Source organism: Cebidichthys violaceus, unplaced genomic scaffold (genome assembly GCF_023349555.1).
Source record: "Cebidichthys violaceus isolate CVI_PGR_0920_01 unplaced genomic scaffold, fCebVio1.0.p SCAF_10, whole genome shotgun sequence".
Taxonomy (NCBI): domain Eukaryota; kingdom Metazoa; phylum Chordata; class Actinopteri; order Perciformes; family Stichaeidae; genus Cebidichthys; species Cebidichthys violaceus.
The window spans coordinates 3145357-3169069 of NW_027176263.1; the positions used below are offsets into that span (position 1 = coordinate 3145357).

Sequence of the window (23713 nt, forward strand, 5' to 3'; positions counted from 1 at the left end):
CATGACTGATGCCACACACTTGGTCATAATCACGGAAATGTATGCTTCAGTTAAATCTATGACTGCTCCAGGCAACATAAGGCAACTTAAAACCACATAAAACTCTAATAAAAAAGAGCAGCCCCATGTGTTCTTCATAATATCACGGTGACTTTATTAGTCGCCAAATGTTATTGGTTGATAGCATCATAGGTGTTTTTTATCCACAAACATTATGCTTGGGACCCTGAATACCTCAGTGTCACTGGAGATACAGAATTGGATAAATGTCTCAGCTTTAAGTGGAGAGATAACAGTGTTATACATTAATGTTCAAAAGATGCTTCAGTTTTTTTATTCCTGCTGTAAAAATATCAAGCAAATCAAATATCTAAATCACTACCATTACTAGTCTTCTGTGTACTGGGGCCCCTGAAGGACCCCAAATCCCAACTTGAGACCCATAAGACAAGCCTTCTGTGTCTGTCCCTGGCGGGGGGGGCGGGGCGGAGACTTGATAACGGCCAATTACAGAGCAACGTTTGACTTTTGCCTCTTCTGATTGGCCGACTCGACCACGCAGGCTGGAGAAACAGGAAGAGACTTTCTCCTACGTTTGTTGTGCTCATGGAGTAGAAGCGGACGCCGCGCGGATGCGAAAGGCTTCATTGTAAGCTACAGAGTTACTTTACAGTGTCAAAATCAGTTTTACAAAGCCTCACTTAATGTGCAGTTCAAATGTTATCCGTATACTCTCATGCTATCGAGGGTTATCTTTTGAGTAAATCCGTGCTTTCAGTTACGAACCTCCGTCCATCTTTTCGACATTTTAAGTGCTCGCTTAATTGTAAGATATACATTCTAACTAGTTTTATGACACTTCTCTCAAATCATTGCGTCAGGCTTTGCCCATGTTTCGTCATTGATTTCCTTACATTCAAATTCCGCACAATATAAGCACACGTGTTGCATTTGCGCAGCCACAGCGCGCTTTCTGCTCGATTAGGTTTGACCAGGAACTAGTGTGATGAGAAACGAGTCAAATGATGGACGAGCGCGAGGACGCTGCCAGTGATTTTTAACAACACAAGCTGCTTATTGTTTGTTGTTCCTCACCGTGAAAAGAGCTGGGTAAACACCCTAACATTCAGAGTAGTCACTTAGACCAGTGTACTGCACCGAAAACGGCACAAAACATGATGGCGCTATTTTTAATCAGCATAGACTATTAGCCAAGGCCATTACTGCCGAAGTCCATTATTCTATCTATGAGTCTATTACTAGCTTGCTAAATGGCAGCCAGTGTGTTCAGCGCTTATCCAAAGTGCACTGTACCATTGTTTGGCTCAGAAAATTCTCGCCTTTATTGTCAGTTCAGGCAAACCCCCGATGAATACAGTGAGAGCTGCAAGAGTAGAAACAAGAAAGTTGAAGCAGACGCATTTGTGATCGCATACCGTGACAGATGTGGTGGGGTGTGTATGTGAAGAGGGGGCAACAAAGTCTGTAAGAAATACTGTAAATGCATGACTACTTTTTTTATCACATAACCTTTGTTTAATCTAAAAATATATAAAGTTCTGTATCTATTCTGAAATTAAAAGTACAGGCTGCATTAAGCTGTGCTGGGGTTATTTAGTATTCATTGTGTTTTAGGGGCTGCAACTAAGATTATTTAAAACATAGATTGCTATATAAAATATCAGCGAAAAGTTTAAAATTACTTCACAATTTGCTCAAGCTTAAGGTAACACTAACAGCTGCAAACCCTCTCTGCTCTCACACGAGACAAAGAAAAGCAACAATTCCTCACATTTGAGAAGCTGGAACTAGGAAATGTTTAGTATTTTTGTACAAGAATAAATAAATACAGAGATGAATTGATTGTGAGAATAGTTGCCAGATTGTGATTAATCGGTTAATTATTATCTAGTTTTGTTGCTTGATTAAGTAACTGGTCTACAATACTGCATCTAGTTTGAAGTACATTTGTAAACTGCATTTATTATCAGGGTACATCCTCTCAAATTTGAAGATTTTCTAGTTTTTACTATTTATTAATTTGTAAACTAAATATCTTTTGGTCTTGGACTGCTGGTCGGACAAAACGACACATGTGAAACGTGTGGAAACGTGTGATGGACATTTTTCTCTATTATACTCTATTGACATCTTATAGATTAAACAATGTGTTTAATAATCGAGGAAATAATCGGCAGAATAACAGATAATGAAAATAATCATTAGTTGCGGCACATCACACAGCAAACGTATGAGTTGAAATATATGGATGTGAATAACATGCACTATTAAAAATGAAAAAGACAGAGAGAGCGATATTGTATTTGTACCCTTTAGACACTTTTTAGATCAAGGTTCCAGGAAGAAAAGGTTTCCGTGGTTGAAACTCTTCCAATCAATGTGACCTTTATTTATTATAACCCCCATCTCTCAAAAACTCACATATAACATAGTCAATCATCTCTCCTCCCCTCAAAGTAAAAATAAAAAAGGAACTGCTGTCTGGTTATTGCCAGTATCCATCTCAGTCGTCAGAAAAGCTGCACGTTTTTGCTGTTGTTAAGGGCTGGAAACCAGAATCCCATCGGAGTTGCACCCTGAGGAACAAATTTAATGCTAGAAAAACATCCCGACCATCAACCAAAAATGACGGATTGAAAATAATGTCGAGCTATCTTGGGAATCCCCCACCAGACAAGGGAACAGACTGCATTGTTTTTCTCATTTATGTGATATATAGAACAGAAAGAGGGGAAAAAATGGGCGATTTATTGGTTAGATAGGCGTATTCTTTTCCATGCACAAAAGAAATATTGGATAGTAATGTTGGGATCAAGTCACATCATGACATTGTTTGGAGGCTAGGTGTTCAAATATGTAAGTCATCATCCGTTGGTGGCCTGCTAGGTTTTCAATAGATCATTCAATGCAAATGTGTGTGGGAAATTGTGAAAGTTGCCACATGAATATGTCAATGAACGGAGTGTAATTTGTGCTTCCTTAGCAGGGCAGCGAGATGAAGAAGCAGAGGGAGAGCCAGTGCACTCAGAAGACCATCTCATTGCTGAGCCCCCTGGGGACGATCCAAGTCAGTGGATGTGAGAATGGTGTGCACACCATCCAGATCCTAATGGATGTCGCACCTGCTGAAAGGTACTGTACAACAGCCGGGCTGGTGACGTGATAAACAAAGGTGTGAAATTTACAGGCGGACAGAATCCACGCCTGTGATGGAGTGCCACCATTCCTCATTGGAAGCAGGGCATTTTTGTAGATCCCACAAGAAATATCCTGGAGAAAGTTGGGCAAATATGAGCAGGCAGTAGAAATATGAGGGGCACTAGAATACAGTTGGGCTTGAAATTAGATTTCTGATGGCATGTGGTTGTGATTCTTCCTGCAGTATATTTGAAATTTCAGAAAAATAACTTGTTTATTACCCACAAGGGAGTTGATTATAGCTGATGTCTGTAGGGTCAGCAAAGGCCATTGGGAGCATGGACTGCTCGCTCCTGTTTATTTATGTTCCCTCCAAGTTGTATGCAGTAGTTCTGAGTGTCAACCGGCACTCAGAAATGTAATATGTGATTGCATTTCATGCCCTACCCATCCCTCAAAATTGTTAGAATGTTGCCAGTCTTACTGGAGCGATTGAAACTGATTAAACTCAGCGCTAATAAGTACTTATTCCTGAATTTTACAGGTCCACATCCTACATCTCAGATTAGTTTTGATTAGATTGAAATTAAATATCCATGTATCGCAGATTCGCATTTGATAAACTTGAATGGTTTGGGAAATTAAACCATTTCCAAATGCACCCGGATAGGAAGCTTTTGAAAATGTATGTTCAAATTCTAATTTATGGAAACCCATTAATGACCGTGTATATTATACCTCAACATGTGTTTCCTTCCTGACTGTCTGCTATTTCCTAAAATTCATCAAGCAGTAAAAACATTCCACTTGTTGTTAATGAGTTGAAGTGAGAAAATTAATAATATGGAATTTTGATTATGGAAGATGTCCTGTAACCATGCGCAAGCACCTTTCTCCGTCTCCTTGTGAACAGGGTTTAATTTGTGTGTTCAGGTTCAGTAGGAATATGCAAATGAATTTAATGATTTGCATCACTAGATCATTTCTCAGTTTAATATCATTTGCTATGTCGGTCATAAGTGATGCTTTCGATCACACCGCTGTCTGTACGTTCTCAAAGGTGTCAGCAAGAAATCATTAAACTAAATGTTTAGATTTTTATCTCGACCAGTTGAATGCGATGTTATTGTCGTAGGACTGGGGAACTAGAGCCACCTCAGATATATGGTGTAACACAATGTAAACAGGCATTAAGGGAGGCAAGATAAAGTGACAAAATATAGGCTTATCTGTGCAACCGGCTTTACATGTAGATCTCACAAAAGCCTGCCTGTAGCAGTAATAGTTCAAATCAGCCATTTCCATTGATTTATTTATGACATACTAAACAAGGCTCTCTCCAGCTTTGGATGTGGTGTGGCACAGGCTTAGGAAGTCAGTGTGATAAATGATCTCTAAGAGCATATTTTGGATAAGGGAAATAGATAACATCTATGCATAACATAAAGTAAAACCTACAGTAGTATATTTGTGAGCGAGTCACAGCTTTGCAGGCTTATGCAACTCTGTTTGCTTTCTATGTTGTCGTATTTTTTTTTATTTTTTTTTTTTATTTATTTTTTTTTTTTTAGAATTCACCATATTGGCTGGCGCTGAACAGCCGGTGCAGCAACAAAAGCATGTGTGGCATTGATAGATAGTTATTGATAAATGCCATTATAGCTACATAAACGCCCTTGAAGTATTGCTTACACACCATGACCGTCAGCTCTTTCTAATAGAAACGTCTCAAGCCCCTTTTGCTTCCTAACTGATCTTAGGAACATTTCCTAAAATCAACCTCCTCTGCCAGTCTAACGACAGCCCTGAAGGCACCATCAGATGAACAAATTCATTACATCTCAACAACCCCTGTTGGGGCCCTACGCACCAGCCTCGCTGTTAAACAGCTTTTCCCCCTTTTTTTAGTTTTTAGCATGGCCTCAGCGTTCACAGAAAAATGATACGCATTTTGTTTACAGGAGATTACTATTATCTGAAATATGATGCTTCTTGCCTCTTTCACACAGAGCACAGACACATAATACAGAGGAAATCATAGAGTACTTTTTTATTAGGGTGAAAAATGAAAAAAGGGCTGGACTCCTGCCCCGAGACATTTTGTGAGCATATTATTTTACAATGCTTTGATCAATTTGTCTGTCAAGCTGGCTGAGATGTGGGGGAGCAGGGAAAAAGCAATTTAGCTTGTGAGGTCCTCAATAGAAATGTACTACAGGAGCCTGTGCATGACATGTTGCATTAGAACCTGAGTAGCCTTTATTGCCTGATAATGTCGCAAGGCAATGCTGATATCAATCACCTTTTAACAGCCGGTGTGATGTTTTTTTTTATGAAAAGAAGAAGAAGAAGAAGAAAAAAATAATGCATGAAGCATTTCTTGGAAAATAATTGATTTAATTCTGAGCGGAGGGATTTCTACTTTTAACAACATAAAAAAAGAAAAGGCACAAAATGTGCTAGAAGCTAAAAATTGTTAAGAACAAGCTCTTTGCATATGCTCCTATAGAAAATTGTAATTAATTTTACACGGATAAACATTCTCATTCTCAGTCTCATTTGCATATAGATATAAACAATATATTTGTGCATCTGAATTCCCAGCACACATGAATCACGTGGTCTCCCTAAAATCCTAAGTGGCTAAAACCAAAAATTATCATTATATTTCCCAGGCCATAAATCCCCCCTTTTTTTCTCTGACACAAAGCCTTATAAATATGTGTCTAATTTTCCACATTGCACATTGTTTTTAGTTAATGATTTTCATCTGTTTGTTGTTGCTGTGATAGTGGGGAAATGCACCATATGCTCCGGCAAAAGACAAATGATTAGCAAATGAAATTCTGGACAGCTGTCTGACTGAAAGCGTTTGGTTGATAGCATTCTGCTACCATAATTAGCTTAAGCTTTGGGTTAATTAACTTTCTACCTGGATATGCATAATAATAGCATTCTGCAGAAAGCCAAGGAGCTTCCAGTATATCAGCAGCAAAGGCTGGCTTTTTATTTTGTATTTCAGCTGCATATTTCAATTTCAAGAGGCGATTTAGCTCGGGAGCATCGTCAAATATTGTAGATTTTACTCCCCAAGCCAGATAATTCTGAAACAATAGAAGTGTATTATGTGGCAGAAATGCCATTTCTGAATGTAATTAAAGCGGATGAAAGCAATCACCAATTTTTAAACGCTTTTGTCTAGCACGAGGCCTACTTGTAAAAAAATACCCATCAAGAGGAGAAAAGAGGCAAGAGAACCCCCAAGTCCTTATATAAGAGGCCTTTGAGACTGAAGTGAAGTACAACAGTAATTAGTCTTTTGTATGAATTTTTGCCGGCCATGCTCATGATTAGTTAAGCATATGAGAGGACTGCATGACTGCATTGGTCTTAAGGAGGAGGGTGTTAAAGTCTATTTATCACCAGTTATCCTCACAGCTTTCCATTATCACTGACAACACTGGATGGGGCCTGAGAACAGCCTAATTGTTCTGAGGTGGAGTGTTTTTGTGTCAAACCCGGCACCTCAGTCACATTGGCATTCATAAGCAGCCAGACATTTTCCATCTATCTAGCCCTAATACCCAAGCTGTCACAACAGCTTTTACACACTACCAACGCTAGTGTGAAATATCTGAGGTGATGCATTTATCGTTTTTCTCACACTCGTGTAGTGTTGTGAATCAATGTCCTGGTTCACACTGAATAGCTTTATGGTAAATGTGTTCCCTGTTTGGGGCCTGTTTACATCATGTGCTCACACACCAGGAACCATATCAACAACTTAATTTTTTTTTTCCTCTATAATTTCTCTCTCCGGCTCTCTTTTCTCTCTCTCTTGTATTTAGTCACCTACATTTAATCAATTGAAATTATTATTTAGCAAGATATATATATATATATATATATATATACATATATACATATATATATATATATATATATATATATACACAAGGCTGTGTGCTAAATAAACTGCTTACATTTGTAACTAAAATGCATTGTCATACAAACAGTGATCTGTTGAGATATTGAATGAAATCATCAATAAAGCAGGGGGGGGGGTGGGGGGAGACTTTTTGACGTAGTCCCTTTAGAAATGGTATGAATAATTCATTGTGTAATGATATTCAGATCATTTCTGTTCTATTTTTTTACTACGGCCTTAGAATATTGTTTTGCATGTTGTGAAGTGCAGTACTCAGCTGCGTATTCATTAAGGTGCTGCTCCCACTGGCCCTTGGACCCATCTGTGCTCTACGTTTATGCCTCGATCTCTCGGGACCGTCCCAATCAGGCTGCATGTGCCATTTCCTGTGTAAACCAACACCTGTGTAACACACTACCTGTAAACCGCCCCACGCAGACGAGACGCTCACATTCACTCAGATAAAAAAAAAAAATCTGCAAATGTTGTGGTTTCTAAAGCAGATCCTCCAGGGTGAGGACGGGAGCCGAGCGAGAGTTACCCTTCACTGTAGAGATGCAGCTAAAAGCAGCTCCTGCAGTTTTTTCTCTTTTTTTCCCTGCTGTCGACCGGGAAGTTTTTCCAGCACGAGGGTTGCGCTGGTTTGTTTTCGAACTTGATTGGATTCTATATCTGCAACATGCAGAAGTGTACAGTCTGTGACATACTGAGGCAATATGCAGAGAGATGATTCCGCTCTGACATCTTGGAGAGGAGTACGAGTCAATTATGCCCAAGTGTTGTTCTTGCTTATCTTCCTGCGGCACCAAACAAGGATTTAGTCAAGGATTTAGGGGTGAGGGGGCGGTGGTGGGGATCATGGTAAGCGGTTCACAACAAAACACTCAAAACTCCTGGGAGCGGGCACTGATTTAAAAATAAATTACAGAAGACGAAGCGCTAACACTCAAGGGCCCTCAGCAGTGCTGGCATACACAGGTGAAGATTAGCCTCCTCGCTAATCAGAGGAACAAGGCAGTAATTTGCTCTGAACACAGACAGTAATTAGGACTTGGTGACACTGGATTCCCATAATGCCTTTGTGCTTGACGTGGTCAAATTTTGACAGAGGCTATCCATGCAGGGTCACTGTCCCTCCAGTCTCTCGGCCCTCTTCAGTTGAGGCTCTAAAAGGTCCCTGCAGTTACAGGGGATCCCTAATGTACTTTATGCCTCCCTCACTGGCTCCTTACCATTCGGGTAATTGGAATCTCTTACTATGGCACTTGAGAATAGAGGCTAAAAACACTATTTGAAACTGCTCAGTAGTCTGTTGTAGATAAACATTGCTGCGTCGGGGTGTGTGGATACACTACATAATGGAGTAAGAGTTAAGGCTCTGGTAATACACGCCTTCACTGACTCCTGTGGCTAGCCAGTTGGGAGAAGACCTAATTGTTGTGTGCTTTGTTGCCTACTCTGCAGTATTTTACCGCCACCTTTATGTATTGGATTGAGTGTTGCGGCCTCTTCGGCGGACATTCGCTAATAAGAGTGGTTGGATATCTAGAGAGCCGTTTATCCGGCCGAGTTGTTTTTATTTTGAAACGGCAGAGCACGAAACGTGCGCCCCACAGTAGAATAGGAAGCATTCCTTACAGCTTACCACTCCAAAAGCTCTCGACTTTAGTGCCGCGGTAGCCAGATAGGCATCTGAATGCTCTTCAAATGGTTGAACGAGCTGCATTGAGCAAGTGGCTTACAATTGTATCACAGCCTTTGGCTCAGAGACCATCAGGATCTTGACATTCATAGAGACATGCTGTATTTTTTTTCCCCTTTTTAGACAGTCATTTTAGGCTTTTTTCATGCTCTCTTGAGTCTTTGACGTCTCTGAGTTAAGTATCTGCAGCTATAAGGCCGAGGAAAATATTGGACTGCTCCTGGCCTTTTCTATTTCATCCTCTGACCCGCCATGTTACCCATGATCGGTGAAGGAGAACTCTGGCAGGCTGTGTCAAAAGTGACAGCCGATCGAGTCAGGATGAGCGCCATCACGCTTCACAGGATGGAGGCATGAGTTCTGAGTTTTTCCCCTTTTTGTGCAATATACCATTACACCCTTCGCCAGATTCCTTTCAATTAGATCCTGTGGTTAACCTGTTTCATTCTTACGGCTGCAGCTGATAGAAAAAGTCTTAGTGAAGTCTTGTGCAACTACAGATACAGAATATGCCGAAGGAAATTGACAAATATAATGTTGGCTATTCTTTTTCTTTTTTTTTTGTTCTTTTGTCTCCTTTGATTGTTTCCTCCAGGATGAATGAAATAACCTCCAACATTGTATAAATGCTCAATTCATTCTTTATATTAGAGTTGGAAAATAGGTAGAAGTCCAAATGACTCCCACTTTACGCAGCAATGATTTATGGTAATTGGAAATTGATTGTGACAGGAGCACAATATTAGACATTTTCTCAAATCTCAATCTTCTATCAAGGGAAATATTCTTTTTAGTGCAGCAGATCCTGGCTAGTTTGGAATTAGTTTCTTATTTCCTTACCTGTGATGAAATAGTAAACGCCTGAAGGACATTAAAAAAATATATCATTTGAACTAGTCGAAAGATAATAAATAACAGTTTTGCTTTAACCAATTTCCAACTGTTATTCACAGGTATTGAGATACTGTTTATGATCACTACTAATTATAATTCTTGGTTTTTAGACAGGGGATGTCAAATGCTTTAAAACAATATAAAGATTGCTTCACTTTTTGAGAGTTTCTTTGTAATATACCCAACATTTATCACACATCTCTAATCTCTCATTTGAAATGCAGAGTTTCTAAAGTGCCAGTCCGGACACTATGAAGGTCATATGATGCTGCTTTATTCGTAATTCTTTGAAGCAACTGGAAATGTTGCCAGTGCAGGAGCTACATCTCCACTGCCCACATGCTCTTTAAAAACAATCCCCCATTGCACCTAGAGGTGACAGACTTCAGCCCGACTGATGTTGTTCCACTTTTATTTATTTATTTCGGTGTTGTTTACCGGCCATAACATGTACTGCATTGCATTAACTTTTACTACTGTCAATGTTGTATCACTCAAAACACCTTTTGAAGCCGGGCACATCCATAACGGAGGGCTGAGGGGAGAAGAAAATTAGCCACGGTGACAAGTCTGAAGTGTGAGCTGGAGGTCAAAGGTGCCGAGCCTTAAGCAAAGGTGCTCTAGCCTTTGTCCGGTAGATTGTAAGGGCCTGCGGGTCCAACAGGAACATTTCCACACACAATATCCCCGAGCTGTCAGTGTGCAGCGGCTGGAACATCCTCTCAGAGAGAGAGAGAGGGGCTGTGGAGGGGTAGAGGTGGTGGTGGTGGAGGTGGAGGTGGAGGGGAAGAGGGTGGGGGGGGGGGGGGGGGGGGGGGGGTTTAGAGAGGGAACAGTGGCCTGAAGATCCTTGCAGAGAGAAAGAGAGGTAGGGGGGGATGGTGGGTGTGTGTCTGGGGGTGTAGGTGGTGGGGAGCCAAAAGAGCTGGAGTGGGAGGATAGAGAAATAGAGAGGGGGAAATGAGGAGGGAGGGAGGGAAGGGAAGGATAGAAAGGAGAGACAATGACAAGTAGGGGCTGGCTGGGCACTCACCCATGCCGACAGAGATTGCCATGAGCCATGGCCATTGTTTGAGCGGGTCTCAGCACAGGACCCGCTGGTGGGTTTGCGAGTTTTTTCGCCACTCAACTATAAACCGCTGTGTGGTTTATTTAGAAATGAGAGTATTTACACCTTTTACTGTATTTACACCCACTGTTAAACGGCACCCAGGAGGTTTTCATCACACACTAGCCACAAACTAGCAGGCAGAGCGGCTCCCTGAAAAGTGACCTGCTCAGTCATAACACTCCAGTAAACCTCAGCTTCACATGTCCAATATAAAACGTTGCTCAAACTGTGACCTGCAGAAGTGTAAAAACACTTTAGGGCCGTGTTGTTACGGCGGGCAGGAGAGAGACGGTCTGTGTGTTTAACAAAGTAAATGTCTATTATTAATACCATACAGGATAAGCCAATTTTGAAAAAAGGGGCACTTAAATGGTGATATTATTTATTTATAAGTCCTGTACACCAGTTAATGGAATTGGCGGCCTGCTTTAGATCCACAACACAGCTTGAGGTCCACTTTGCAGTAATGCACATGCTAAGAGAGGACCTTCCCAGTAGGGTCTTTAAGTGTCAAATATGGGTCAGTCTGCTTGCATTGACCTGGGGGGTGGTCAGCAGCGGAGAGAAATTCAGCTGTTAAGTGATGCCAACTCAACCATCGGCAAATTCCTCCAAGCATCTACTCATGCTAAGATGCACGTCCAAGTGCAGTGCTTTGCTGGCCAGCACCGCTCTGGCCAAAAAAAATCCATTTATTCTTGTCATGAACTATAAACTAGACCCAAGCAGAGTTAAAACTGTTGTTAACGGTGTGCTCTTAACTTCTTTTTTTTTTTTTCCATAAGAGCTGCAAGACTTTTGAAAACTTTTTTTTTTTTCAGAAAGTGGTTCTGCTTCCTTAAAGTTGTTTGAAATAAACTGTTAGCGCCGTTCCTTATGACCCGACAATGTTTCCTTTCATACTCTTATCATGGTGCACTTCATAAAAAAATATATATATCTACTGTACCAAATGCCTGGATTACTGAGTTTTCTGTCTTTCACAGCCCACTGACAGGAGCACCGCCGAAAATGTGGAACTTTAGATTTTAAACACGTCTCGATTAACAACTTTAGTTTCACTCTGCAAATTATGCCATCTTGCATCTGTGTCACCCGTGGCATGTTATTACACTCTTGTGACATATTTTAGTACTATTCAACCAAGAATTGGGTATTATGATCGCTCCTCTGATCCCCACCTCAACTCCCCATCCTGCCTTGTATCCCTCGCAGGAGCAGTGAGGCCCCCCTGAGCTGTGTGGTCAACGATAGCCCGGCAGAAATGAGCCCCGAGTTGCAGCGCTGCGTCGAATGGCTCCAGGCGTACTTCAGTGAGCCGCAGACCACTGGGAGTCTCCCGCTCCCTGCCTTTCACCACCCCGCCCTGCAAGGAGGTCTGTCATGGATAAATATTTGCAGAGCCATGACTGGGATCAGGCTTTCACTCTTAATTGTCAGTTACATCACTTACACTCACTGGCTCACTGTGTTATAATGAAGTATTTTATGGCTGAGAGAGAGAGAGAGAGAGAGAGAGAGAGAGAGAGAGAGAGAGAGAGAGAGAGAGAGAGAGAGCGGAGGAAAAGCGAGTGAGTGGGTGAGCGAGAGGAGAGAGAACAGAACACAGAGCTGTAACTTGGTTCAGTAATCTGTGGCAGCTCTTACCACGCGTGTTAGTCTTGGCAAGCTTTTCTATGATTCTTGGCACATTCTTTGAAACTGATCGAATTCCACTCTTGACATTTTTCAGACAGGAAGCCTTTTTTTTTTTTTTTTTTTTCACTGACAACATGTGAATGGTGGTAAAGTTTGAATGAGCTTATTGTTGGCTTGACCAGTCACCTAGGACGAGTAAAATGAAAGCACCCCGAAAAATTGGCAATTAGTGTCCTTTCAACTGGTAGTTGTGACTGCCGAGTGAATGATTGAGGGCGCTGAGGAAAAAAATGAGGAATTAATTATCCCTGGCGCTTTTTGTTTTGAGGAAACAAACAATTCTCGCAGCCTGACAACTCACTTTTGAAATCGCAAACTTATCGCACTTGTGCCGTTTTCAAGCAATTACAGGCTATTTCTTTGTCACACTTAGACGTTCATTGCATTTTAACCTAAAGATTTTCTGAAGTGCTCATTTAGACCCAGAAGCACACCTACACAGGAGGGGAAAAAAAGCTTTAATATATGCATTTAACAATTGTGCCTCTTTTCCCCTGCAATCAGGCCTTAGTTGCTCTCTAATTTCATGCAGATCTGCAGTGGTTGAGTGATGGCATTTTCAATGAGCAGGTACTCCATCGAGACCCTGTATACAGCTATGAGTCCCACGCTCCCGCAAAGGCAATGCAGAAATACATCAGGACCAATTACGATATCAACTTTCAGTGTGATTCCCTTCGCCACCAAGTGCTTGTGTACCAGCCCCAGGCTCTTTCAAATCGCATCTCATCTGAAGTCTTTGGGGTTTTAATTAAATTTCAGGATAGATGGAATTCTTCATTAGTACCTGATCTGAATAGGTGATTGTGCTGTGTTCCACCTCTCTCCCTCGCCTGTTGTTTTGGGGCTCAGTAAATACAGGGTTTAGGCTTGGATTGCTCTCAGTAGTCAGAACCATAGGCCATGCCAGTATAATAATGTTAAATGTGAGCATCGAGAGTATTTGTCTGTGGAGGGGAGGAAAATAGAAGGTTTCTTTCTTTTTTTTTTTTTTGCTTGTTAATTCACAAATATTAAGGATTCAGTTTTTTTCCCTTACTGCTGTACACATTCCTACTCGATCCAGTCATGCAGCCGCTGCCTGCCTGGGAAAAAAAAAAAAATACAAGTTTAATCAGGTCATTACAATCTGTGACAACCAACTTTTGTTTGCTCAGTTATCTTGTGGGAGAACCTGAACGCGACAGCGCTCTCGCAGCACTTGTCATGTAATATTGAGTTGTGACCTTCACTTGAAGTGTTGCCATGTTTATTTACACATTTCTGACAAAACAAGCCACTTTTCATATTAGCTGTCACGATATACCTGAGCAACAGAGGTGACATGAAAGGAGATGCGAGGTGCAGTTTTTCTATACTGTCTGACTGATTGTCATGTGCAAGATCACACGCAGGTTTGGTCGTTAGAGGTAGAGGAATGGCGCATGTGTGCGTGTGTACGAGCACGCGCGTTTGCCCCCTCAGAAAAACACAGACACCATCATGGGTTCTCAAAACGATGCATATTCTTATCTCATTAATTATACATCCATATGTAACAGACGAGAGGATCTTAGTCTCGGTAAGCGGCACGGGGAATATGCAGGGAGGGGGCCAGGCAAAGGGGGGGAAGGGCGCTCTTCAAAGCCCAAATGACTGTGTTCCTGCAGGAGGCTGAACCTCCCCCTGTGCACAGCACAGGGCGAGATGAGACACTCACCAGGACTCGCCCCTGTGATGTGGAGAGGAATTAGGGAAATGAACGTTTTCAGAATATCGAATAATCAGAGAATCATCAGCACCCCGTCAGCCTTCAAAAGTATGGATCCCTCAAGACTCAAGAGACACTTTGACTGGGAGTCAAAGTCTTCCCTCCCATTAGACACAAAGGATAATGAGGTAGCTGCATTTCCACTATTGTCTTCATATTGTCACAATCATATAAGAGGTGACTGTCAGCTGAAAGTCATCTCCCCAAATCTATCATTAGCTGGGCTGATGGAATTCAGTTTACGTCCATTGTTTATTTCTTCTTTTAAATTGCTCTCATATACAAAATTACGAGCAAATCAATCATACGTGCCAATACATTCATAATCACTAGATCTGTTCGATTTTACTGCGGCTCAATCTGCCTCTGCCTTCTGCCTCTGCAGTGGCCCTATCACCTGGCCTCATGGTAGGTAATGACCTGTGACATAATTATGGGATGTCTGTAAACATGTAAGTGCTTCCTCTCAACTTTTATTTAAACAATTGACATCACTACACCCCGATCTAAAGAGGGTCCTGACCCCAGACACAGCGTATTAGGCTCTTTATGAAGTATGGGGCTAGGGGACTGCTCTCCAAATCATTGCTGGTCACCTCGAGTGACCCGCATGAAGTCTCTGTCACTAACACTGATGAGGGCAAAGTTCTTTAACCTCTGTAGCGGCAGATAAAAGCGCAGACACTTGTTTTTTTGTTGGAGATGTGAAACCTTACAGGAAAAAAAAAAATGCTGCTCTGGATTTATAGAAGTATAAACGGCCCCGTAGCTTGCTGCTTGTCGGCGAAAGTGCTCAGCAGCGTCTGCTGCTGGCGTGACACTGACTTTGGTTGTTTGTCAATAACGTTTGCATCAACAGGGATTTGACACAACCATAGTCTGGGCAAGTTGTCATCTACTCAGCCGGTGACAAAGCGATATCAATATGTACCACGCACATCATGTGGCCAAATCCGAGCTTTATGAGGGAGAATAATGCATAAAAGAAATTTCAGGGGTGTATCTTATCTCCTCATAACATTAAGTCTGTCTGCGTAAGAGCCCGTCATCTCGTTGACAGCGTGATTATTACCTGAAAAATTATTAAACAGTACCTACGGGCCTTGTTCAAGACAAAGAACTCACATGGGTGCGCATCAATCAAATATATCCCCTTTAGGTTTTACACTTATTCCCCCCAGTTTAGGCAAATTGCCTTGTTCGCGTGGCTTTGTGTAGCGGAGAGTGACTATAAGGTAGCGAGGGAGCCTGGGGAGCAAAGGATGTTCACTCTGTAGAAGAGAGACAGGGGTGTGACATGTTTTCACACAATGCCAATTTAGAGGGATTTCTCATAGATCACTTGTCATGTGCTCTCTTAGACCATATAAATGAGAGAGAATGGGAGATCACTAATTGAATTTTCATGACTGAGTACATGTATGTAGTAGAAGAATTTCACCCCCTCTTGATAACGAGACTATTGTTCCCCATCTTGTTCTCTGTGCAAAAAAAAAAAGTGTTGTTCACTTGCTACACAAGCTCTCTGCATCGATGTCTTAAGGTTTCGAGACGCTTCAAATACGCTTTTTCCCCCTTTTTTTCGCAATCAGAACTAGACAAACATGCCTCTCAGTCACTGCCTGGTAATCCAGAAAAAAAAGATAATGCTACTGCTAAAGTGCTAATGAAATCAAAGCCGTTAATGTGGTCGGTTAAGCTGCGGATGATTTGAAGAATTCCGCCATTTAAGTGAAGATGATATAATGAATCTACTCTGAATAGAAAGCAATTAAAAGGACAAATTGGTCTGATTAACCTCAAAGTCATCCCACTGCCACAAATGGTGTGCAACATTCAAATTATTATTATTAAAAATCTGGAGCAGATTTGCAGTCTTTTTGGCCTCTCTTAATCCTTTTAAATGAAGGAGCGAACTTTTTTAATTTTAGCTGTGACCTTTCAAAGCATAACCTAGATTTTTCTGCCATAGAAATAATTTTCTCACATCAGCTTCTGTAGCATGTTAATACTAGTTCTAAGGTCAACTTGAGGGACTTCTATGTATTTAGTTGTTAATGAGTATTGTAAAGTCCTACAGAGCCCCTTGGAGGAAGAATTGGCCCTCAAACATGCAGTTCGACATGATGAAAAAACCATTAAGTTGATCAAAAATGTAGTGATGTCTCAAACTTTTGATTTAAATTCAAAACACCAGTTTATTTCAAAGGAGTGAAATCCGCGTTGTACTAAAGTGTTGTCTTGTTGTCGCCAGCCTCTCAGGCAGCCGTCTGATTAAACGAGGGACTCCCTCTTCCTCTGTTCTCTCCGTCTGTCTCTCGCTCTTCCTCTCTGTCCTCTGCTTTGTGGCGAAGACGCGTTCACCAGCCGCGTGTTGCAGATACTTCTGAAGGATGTGAAGTTTGGAGAGACGGTCTCGTACAAGCGCCTCGCTGAGATGGCGGGAAACCCCAGAGCGGTGCGGGCAGTGGGAGGGGCCATGAGGAGGAACCCGGTGAGTGTGGCTGGCATTGATTGACAGGCTTCTCTCTGACTTACTTTATTTAGTCAGATTGGGAAACATTATTTTTATTACAATTTTTTTGAATGACTCTATGAACCTGCATGTTGTAAGCTGCCTATAGTCAAAGGTTTATTATAAGGGTAGTAAATAAGGAATTTGACAAGTATCACTGTCAACACACACCATGACATCACTTCCAGTATGAAATATAGAGCTGCAACGATTAGTCAATTAATTTGCCACTATTTTGATAAGTTGCTTTTGAGTCACTTTTCAGCAATAACTCCATTTTCTGGTTAATTAAAGCTACTAAAATGTGAAAATGTGCTTTTTTCCGTTTACGGTAATCGTAAAATTGTCACCTTGGAAACTGTTATGGATATTTTTTCACTGTTTTCTGATGTTTTACAGACGTAACGATTAAATCTGGAAAGTAGTCAGCAGATCAAGTGATAATTAAACTAATCATCAGTTACGACTCCAAATAAATATTAATAAATAACATTTGGATTATGTGTAACAACAACACATGATTTGCAATATATTTTTTTATGGTTTTACATCAATATGTTATGTTGTAATAATGCTGTAATACGTATACAAATAGAAAAACAATTAATAAAAAGATATATGTAATCTATTCTATATGTAATTCTCTCAGTATATATAAAGTGATGACAACGATTTTCATTCCATCTGTTTTGTTTCAATTTCTGCCTACAACAAAGTACTTGTGTACTCCACTTGAGTTTTTAAATAAAATAAGTTTTAAAGAAATCTTCGTGATGAAGGATATGTAATCTAAACTGTAGGTGTGTTTCGAAGATGAGCAATAGCGGAATATGAACGCCTCCCTCTGAGAGCGGCGGAGAAGTACACGTCTACCTACAGCACAATTTTAAGCCCACACCTTTTGTTCCTGTTCTCTCAAATCTTTACTGTAGATGTTCGCTGCAAATCTCCGATTCTTGCAGGAAACCTGGCCCGCATCATTTTGCCCATGAATCCACTGTGTACAAAATGGAGAGCTAGAGGGCAAGTGGTGTGTCTTCTTTTGATCAAACCCTTTGATCAAAGCCCGTTTAGCTCTGCCCATGTAGTGCTGTGGGCACCACCGGTGTGCTCTGTGAGGCAGAGAACACTTCTTGTACAGAAATGCAGCCAGTGAGATGCTCTCCCTCACATGTGCAGTGAAGTAGCTTGTGTACATCCTCGTCTTAGTACCGTGCTTTTCCTCTGACACTGTTTTTGTTGTTAAAGTAGGAAGAAAAGTAATTTATGATCATTAAAATTAATTTGAAACACGGAGTAAATCCAAATAAACCACAAAATAAAGTGTGTTTTTAATACTACGCACTAGTTTCTTTATTGGCTTTGTATATGACATTAGACAATGGCGTTGCTCTTGGATGGCTGTATAAAACCTCTCTGTCTCGTGTTTTACAGACATTTCCGTCCTTTTGTCAGGGAGCCTGGGAGCCTGAGCCCTCAGCTCCTGATACAGATCCAGAGTCAGATTGTCAGTGTCAATTACTTGTCAGTAGCGCTGCTCCACTCAGGCTTCAACTGTGAAAAGCTCAGTGTGCTCAATCGATCCTCGCCTCTCTGTGGCACTTCTTCTTCACCAGGATTTGAGTATTGATAAGCCTGGCGTAGTGCTCTTTTCCCCCCAAGTGAAGAGGCAGATCTGCAGGCCTTGAGGGTACCCTGCTCTCCTTCCAAACCCGGGGAACAGTATTGATCCGAATACTCGAGCAGTATTTCTCTGTCTGCAAGGTTAATCTGGGGCTCGGAAAGTTTTATTGCTGTTGATATGGGAGCGGGTTTAATGATGGATTTGAACTGAAACACACTGCATGTCCAACTTTTATAGAAAAGGCTGGAGGTGTCGGGATAACTTGGTTCAAATGGAGAATTATAGTCACAACGCAGCAGCAGTTGGGATGTTTTTGTATTTCGTGTAACAAGTAACAATGAGGGCAACATTAAGAATATTTAAAGAGGAATCATTGCTGTGACTCATTCCAACCATTGCCACTCGTCTTGTTCTGAATTCACAATGATCGAAGTGTTTTGGGCTTGCTTGTTTAATCTTTCTCCAGCCATTTAGTTTACAAAGAACTCGGGACCCCCCTGGCAGTCTTCTGCAACAAGAGTAAACGCTCCACCGACTTCCTCTTTTTAATGATCACAGGGTTATCAGATCTTAATGTTGACACCCTCTCGATTGAATATTCATCCTGCTGGTGTTTTTGCCCATTAATTTTTGATTGCTTCTTTGCTTTACACTATTAAAGAGTAAAAAACATTTATACCCAAAGACTGAGCCATCACCCTGAATGTGGATTTGTGCAGGATCAAACCAGACACTTCTGGTGTGACACTTTGTTTTCATGCAGTGCATGAACATAAAAAGCAACAAAAAAAAAAAAGAAGAAAAGTGCAGATTCATATTTTCTGCACGTTGGTTACTTTTAAGTCGCACCGTTTATGTGGTAAATCAGAGATTCTTTCATACATAATACATATCTACTATCAACATCTCCAACTCTTGTGTTGCTGTGACAATAAATGTCAACCTGAGAATAAGAAAGCGTAAAACTCCAATCTGTGTGTCTTTTTTTCTTTTTTTTCAAACATTCGTTTTTTAGTAACGTGTCATAGTTTAATGCTAACAGTACTGATCCTTCATGGAATTTATATTTTTAAAGTTTAAAACAATTTTCTTTCTGCAACCTCCTTTCTGAATTTATAAATTGAAAGAAAAAAAACCCTCTTTGTTGTAAAGAAAACATTTTAAAAGTGCCCCTGTTCGCATTGTACAATTGTTCTTGTGTAATATTTTCAGAACTTCAACATGTTTATTTCCTCAGAGTTGAATTTTCTCTCCGTTTGTCTGTGCCAGGTTCCTCTCCTCATCCCCTGCCACCGAGTCATTTCTAGCAGTGGACAGAGTGGGCCGTACATGAGCGGCAAGGGCAACCATCTCAAACAATGGCTGCTCACCCATGAGAGGCAGAGAAGCGAAGGCTAAAGCATGACAGAGGCCAACTGTCCTTCATTCAGTACACACACACACACACACACACACACACACACACGCACACACACACACGGCCAGGATTATTATTTTTTAACAACGCAAAACAGGGCCATAAAGTTTAGCGTGTTTGGCACACTCGGTGGAACAACAGCTTCTTGTAGATTTTCAGTTTATTCTTCTTTTTTAAAATCTAAGAATAGAGATGCTGCATAGTTAATGTGATACAGAGTTGTTGCAGAATTAGAATGTACAAAAATAACTTAAACAGAGAACAGTAGGAATTACAAACATATGCTCCCGTGGGTCTCCGTTGCGTTTGCCAGATAGTGCTGGAATGGTTTTTCTAAAGAATTATTATTCCCTTAAAAATATGTCTCTTGCATTGTTGTTGTTGTTGTTTTTTTTCCTAAGCAGAATTAGTCTTTGTACCTCTCGTTGGTTTTTTAATTTCCTGCCAAGTGAATGCTTTGTTCAACATCCAGTTAAAGGCTCTGAATTTTACTGCTACAAAGCTTTGTAGTGAAGCATTTGTTTTGTCTTCATTTAGATCTCATTGTTTGCTCTAGCCTTATAATCCACCTAGACTGGAGATGTCTTATGCATTATATACCGTACTTTTGTTGGACGTGTTTAAATAAATACATCTCAAAATGACAAATCGTGCCTTTTCATCATTTTAATTGCATTTAATTTAAAAATTGATTTCATGTAGCGTTCACTCAGTTCAGCTCATAATTAATTATGCTGTATGTCTTCTCCTCACTGCAGCTCTGGATGTCGGAGCTCCTTTTTTTTATTTCTGAGTAGTGTTTTCCATTAGAGGGCAGTACAGAACGGGAAACAGAAATCAACATTTCAACCTTGAATTCATCCTGCACATTTAATCTGTAACTTAAATGTTTATATGTTATTTTATTTTCATCACAACCCAGTTTAATCCCTTTGGGATAAATTATTCTCTCTTGAAACGACCATATGGAGAGGGCAGCAGTGGTGGTGTGTGTTTAGAAATAGCAGCGACTTTAATTGAATATGTCCTTTACTTTTATTTTCTACATTTTCTCACGATGATGTGTTGTAACATTGACAGTTTAGTATTTTTTTTCCCTAAGTTCTTGAACAGTCTAGTGCAGCCCCAGAGTGACCCTTACTTGCCCATAGTTATTCTTTTTCTGTCCAGCCCAGGTAGCCTAATAATCCACCCTCCAAAATAACCTCGACTCTAACCTTTACGGAACCAATTCAAGTGGCCCGCTCGCTGAATACATTTGAACTTTGCTGCATTTTTGAATTTCTTATCCGATCAGCTCCTCGTGGCTGTCTTGCCGTGCTGCCGGACTCACTTACTCTGCCGTTGGAGCGCCATCGCAGCATAGATGTTGAGGCAGCAGACAGGCGGATGAAGAATGAGACTCAGTCTGTGGTTTCACAGAGGGGCTAATGATGCCTGTGGTGACTACAGGCTACAGTCAGCCCCCTAACGAAGGGAGCTGTGACACAGCCACAAGGGGTCCCATTTAAGCCAGGCGCACTCTGAAGTGCACTGTAAGCACCCTCCTTTTTTTTTCCTTGTGGATAAGTAAATTCTATGGAATGCTGTGAATTTCGCAGCCGGAGAAACTGATGTCTGTAGAGGTCTGAGAGTCTGATGTTAAAAAACAAGTCCAGCATCAGAGCTTCAAACATGCTGCCAGTAATTGGCCATGTAATTGCTTAGCTACCCAAGGAATCTCTTAAAGATAATTCAAACCTTTTTATTTTCTCAATTTTTACATTTCCATGGCAATTTAATATTTATCAGCATTAGTAGCAGTGTTATTATTATTATTATTATGTCTGTATTATTTTGTGGGAGTATTTTCACCGTGTGTACCACTTCCGTATCATGCTGGCTCGGAGATAAAAAAGGAATTAGATTAAAAGAGGCCGAGACGATCTCATCATCCGCACTGTTAATCTCTGTGAAACCTTTAATTTTGGCCTAATATCTGCTTCCATTTCAGAGAGAGAAAGAGCAACTACACAGTGCATGTGCTCGCATGCTCGTGAGCGCGTGTGTGTGTGTTTGAGCATGTGGCCATGCGTGTTGGTGTGCGCACATGTGTATGTCCATATGTGTGTGGGTGAAGTGGATGATATTGAGTCTGACTTCATAAATCACCCAGACACTGATAAACTCCCCATGCACCCACACACCGCTAATGGGCAACCCTTAAGGAGTGTGAGTGTCTCGTGCGGCGTTTGATTCAACATTTATTAACCCCCTCACACACACACTCCCTCACTTTACAACACACACTCATTTGAGCCCCAGAAAGAGCGAGGATATGGTTGGTGGCATCCGTAGCGTTAGTGCGGGATTTTGACCTGGCCGGGCTGTATTAATCATGGCCGATAGAAACAAGATACATTTTAGCTTTTACAGTAGCAACAACAACAACCTCTGCATTTCCTAACATTAGTTTCCTTCTCATAACTTATATCCTGTCTCCAACTCCCCACTTCCCAGCTCATATCCCGGCACCCCTCCTCATTATAGAGCAATTTTCTGCCCCCACATCAAATACAAACACTCTGCGCTTCCATCTCTTGCTCCTCATACATGTCGGCTCATAATTCTAATGTTATCACAACCTGCACCCCTTGGTACGAGTCGCAAGCTTAGTGGGGACCATGCCGAAGTGAATCCCGCAGCTACATCAGTGATTCATAAATAGCTCCTTTTATTCTTCCCTGAGAAGTTTGTATGCTTAAAAAAAAAAGATAACTTTTTGGAACGTATTAACTCAGCTGCAAGCGGTGCACTGCTGCTTGGGAGCCAGAGGAGTGTCCGGCATGCAGATAGGCAGTGTCCAACAGTCAGTCAGACAGATAGACACAGGAATAGATAGCTGGATAGGCAGACATTAGACTGGGGCTTGGCTGCGCTATCAGGTTTCCTCCCCCTCTGTCTGTCTGCCGGGACAGCCTGGCCTCAGAGGCCCTGACACTGAGGCACCACGCAGCCAGCCACGACAGCTGCCACAGCAGCATCTAATACCAACACACTCCACGCTACGCCACAACTACAAAGAGAAATATCATTTCAAACATGGCATACTTTGATGCTCTTGTAATGATCTTTGTGTTTTGAGAGAGAAAGCGGGAGGATGGAGGATTCGTATGGTGCCTTTTTTTTTTGTTTTTGTTTCTTTAGAACAAAGAGACCCCCCCCTCCACATGAGCAAGTTTAGGACAGTGGTGATGAGACAGAGCAGGATTAAATGAGAAAGTAGAAGAAACCCTGAGAGGTATCAGCATGTGAGTGTGTGCGTAAGTAACCTTGTATCAGTGTGTCGGCGTAACCTTATGAACTCAACTGTTGGTCTGGGGGTCTCTAATTAGGAACGGCTGATGAACGACCATACATTACGTGAGAGCGGGTGCCTGTGAGTGCGTATCCCTGCATGTATCAATCTGTGACTATGCAGCGTGGTTGTCAGTGTGGTAAGGAGAGTGTCTCAGCCTGGAGAAAGTGCAGGTCTAGCCTTGGTCATGTTGACGGAGGGGCGGCACTTCAGAGGCTCCAGGACCCCATGGCACCAGTCTCCCCAGTCCCCCAGACAGACTGGGAGCATCTGGGCTCTGTCAGCGCCTCTGGCCCCCGCAGATCCGATCTATATGACGGGGGAGAGGAGTGGATTGGATCAGGGAGAGGGAAAATATGAGCCAGATTCCTTAGCCTTGTGCGAAATGCATGCCTTGCCAGTTTGCATTTTATGTGTGTGTACGGCTGCATTAAGGCCTGATAACAGGTCATAGTGATTAATTTTGTATGATGTGAGATAGGGGTTATTGATTAGTAGAAAAGTCCTCTCTATAAATCGTCCAATTAAGCATTAATTAAGTGCGCTGCTAAAAATATGCAAAGCCCGTTCTGAGCAAA

General features: G+C 41.5%; 1 protein-coding gene across 2 annotated transcripts; it reads left to right on the forward strand.

Annotated features, from left to right (window-relative positions):
- Positions 1 to 571: 571 nt before the first annotated feature.
- On the forward strand, positions 572 to 20440 carry mgmt (O-6-methylguanine-DNA methyltransferase). 2 transcript variants are annotated; one of them, XM_068720792.1, is made up of 5 exons: positions 572 to 649; positions 3005 to 3153; positions 12010 to 12170; positions 16597 to 16736; positions 19651 to 20440. In XM_068720792.1, the coding sequence occupies exons 2-5, from the start codon at positions 3017 to 3019 to the stop codon at positions 19777 to 19779; spliced, it is 567 nt and encodes a 188-aa protein (XP_068576893.1). In that variant the 5' UTR covers positions 572 to 649; positions 3005 to 3016; the 3' UTR covers positions 19780 to 20440. The 2 variants fall into 2 exon arrangements, with proteins under 2 accessions (XP_068576893.1, XP_068576901.1); XM_068720800.1 differs by having other exon boundaries at positions 588 to 649; positions 3008 to 3153.
- Positions 20441 to 23713: the final 3273 nt, after the last annotated feature.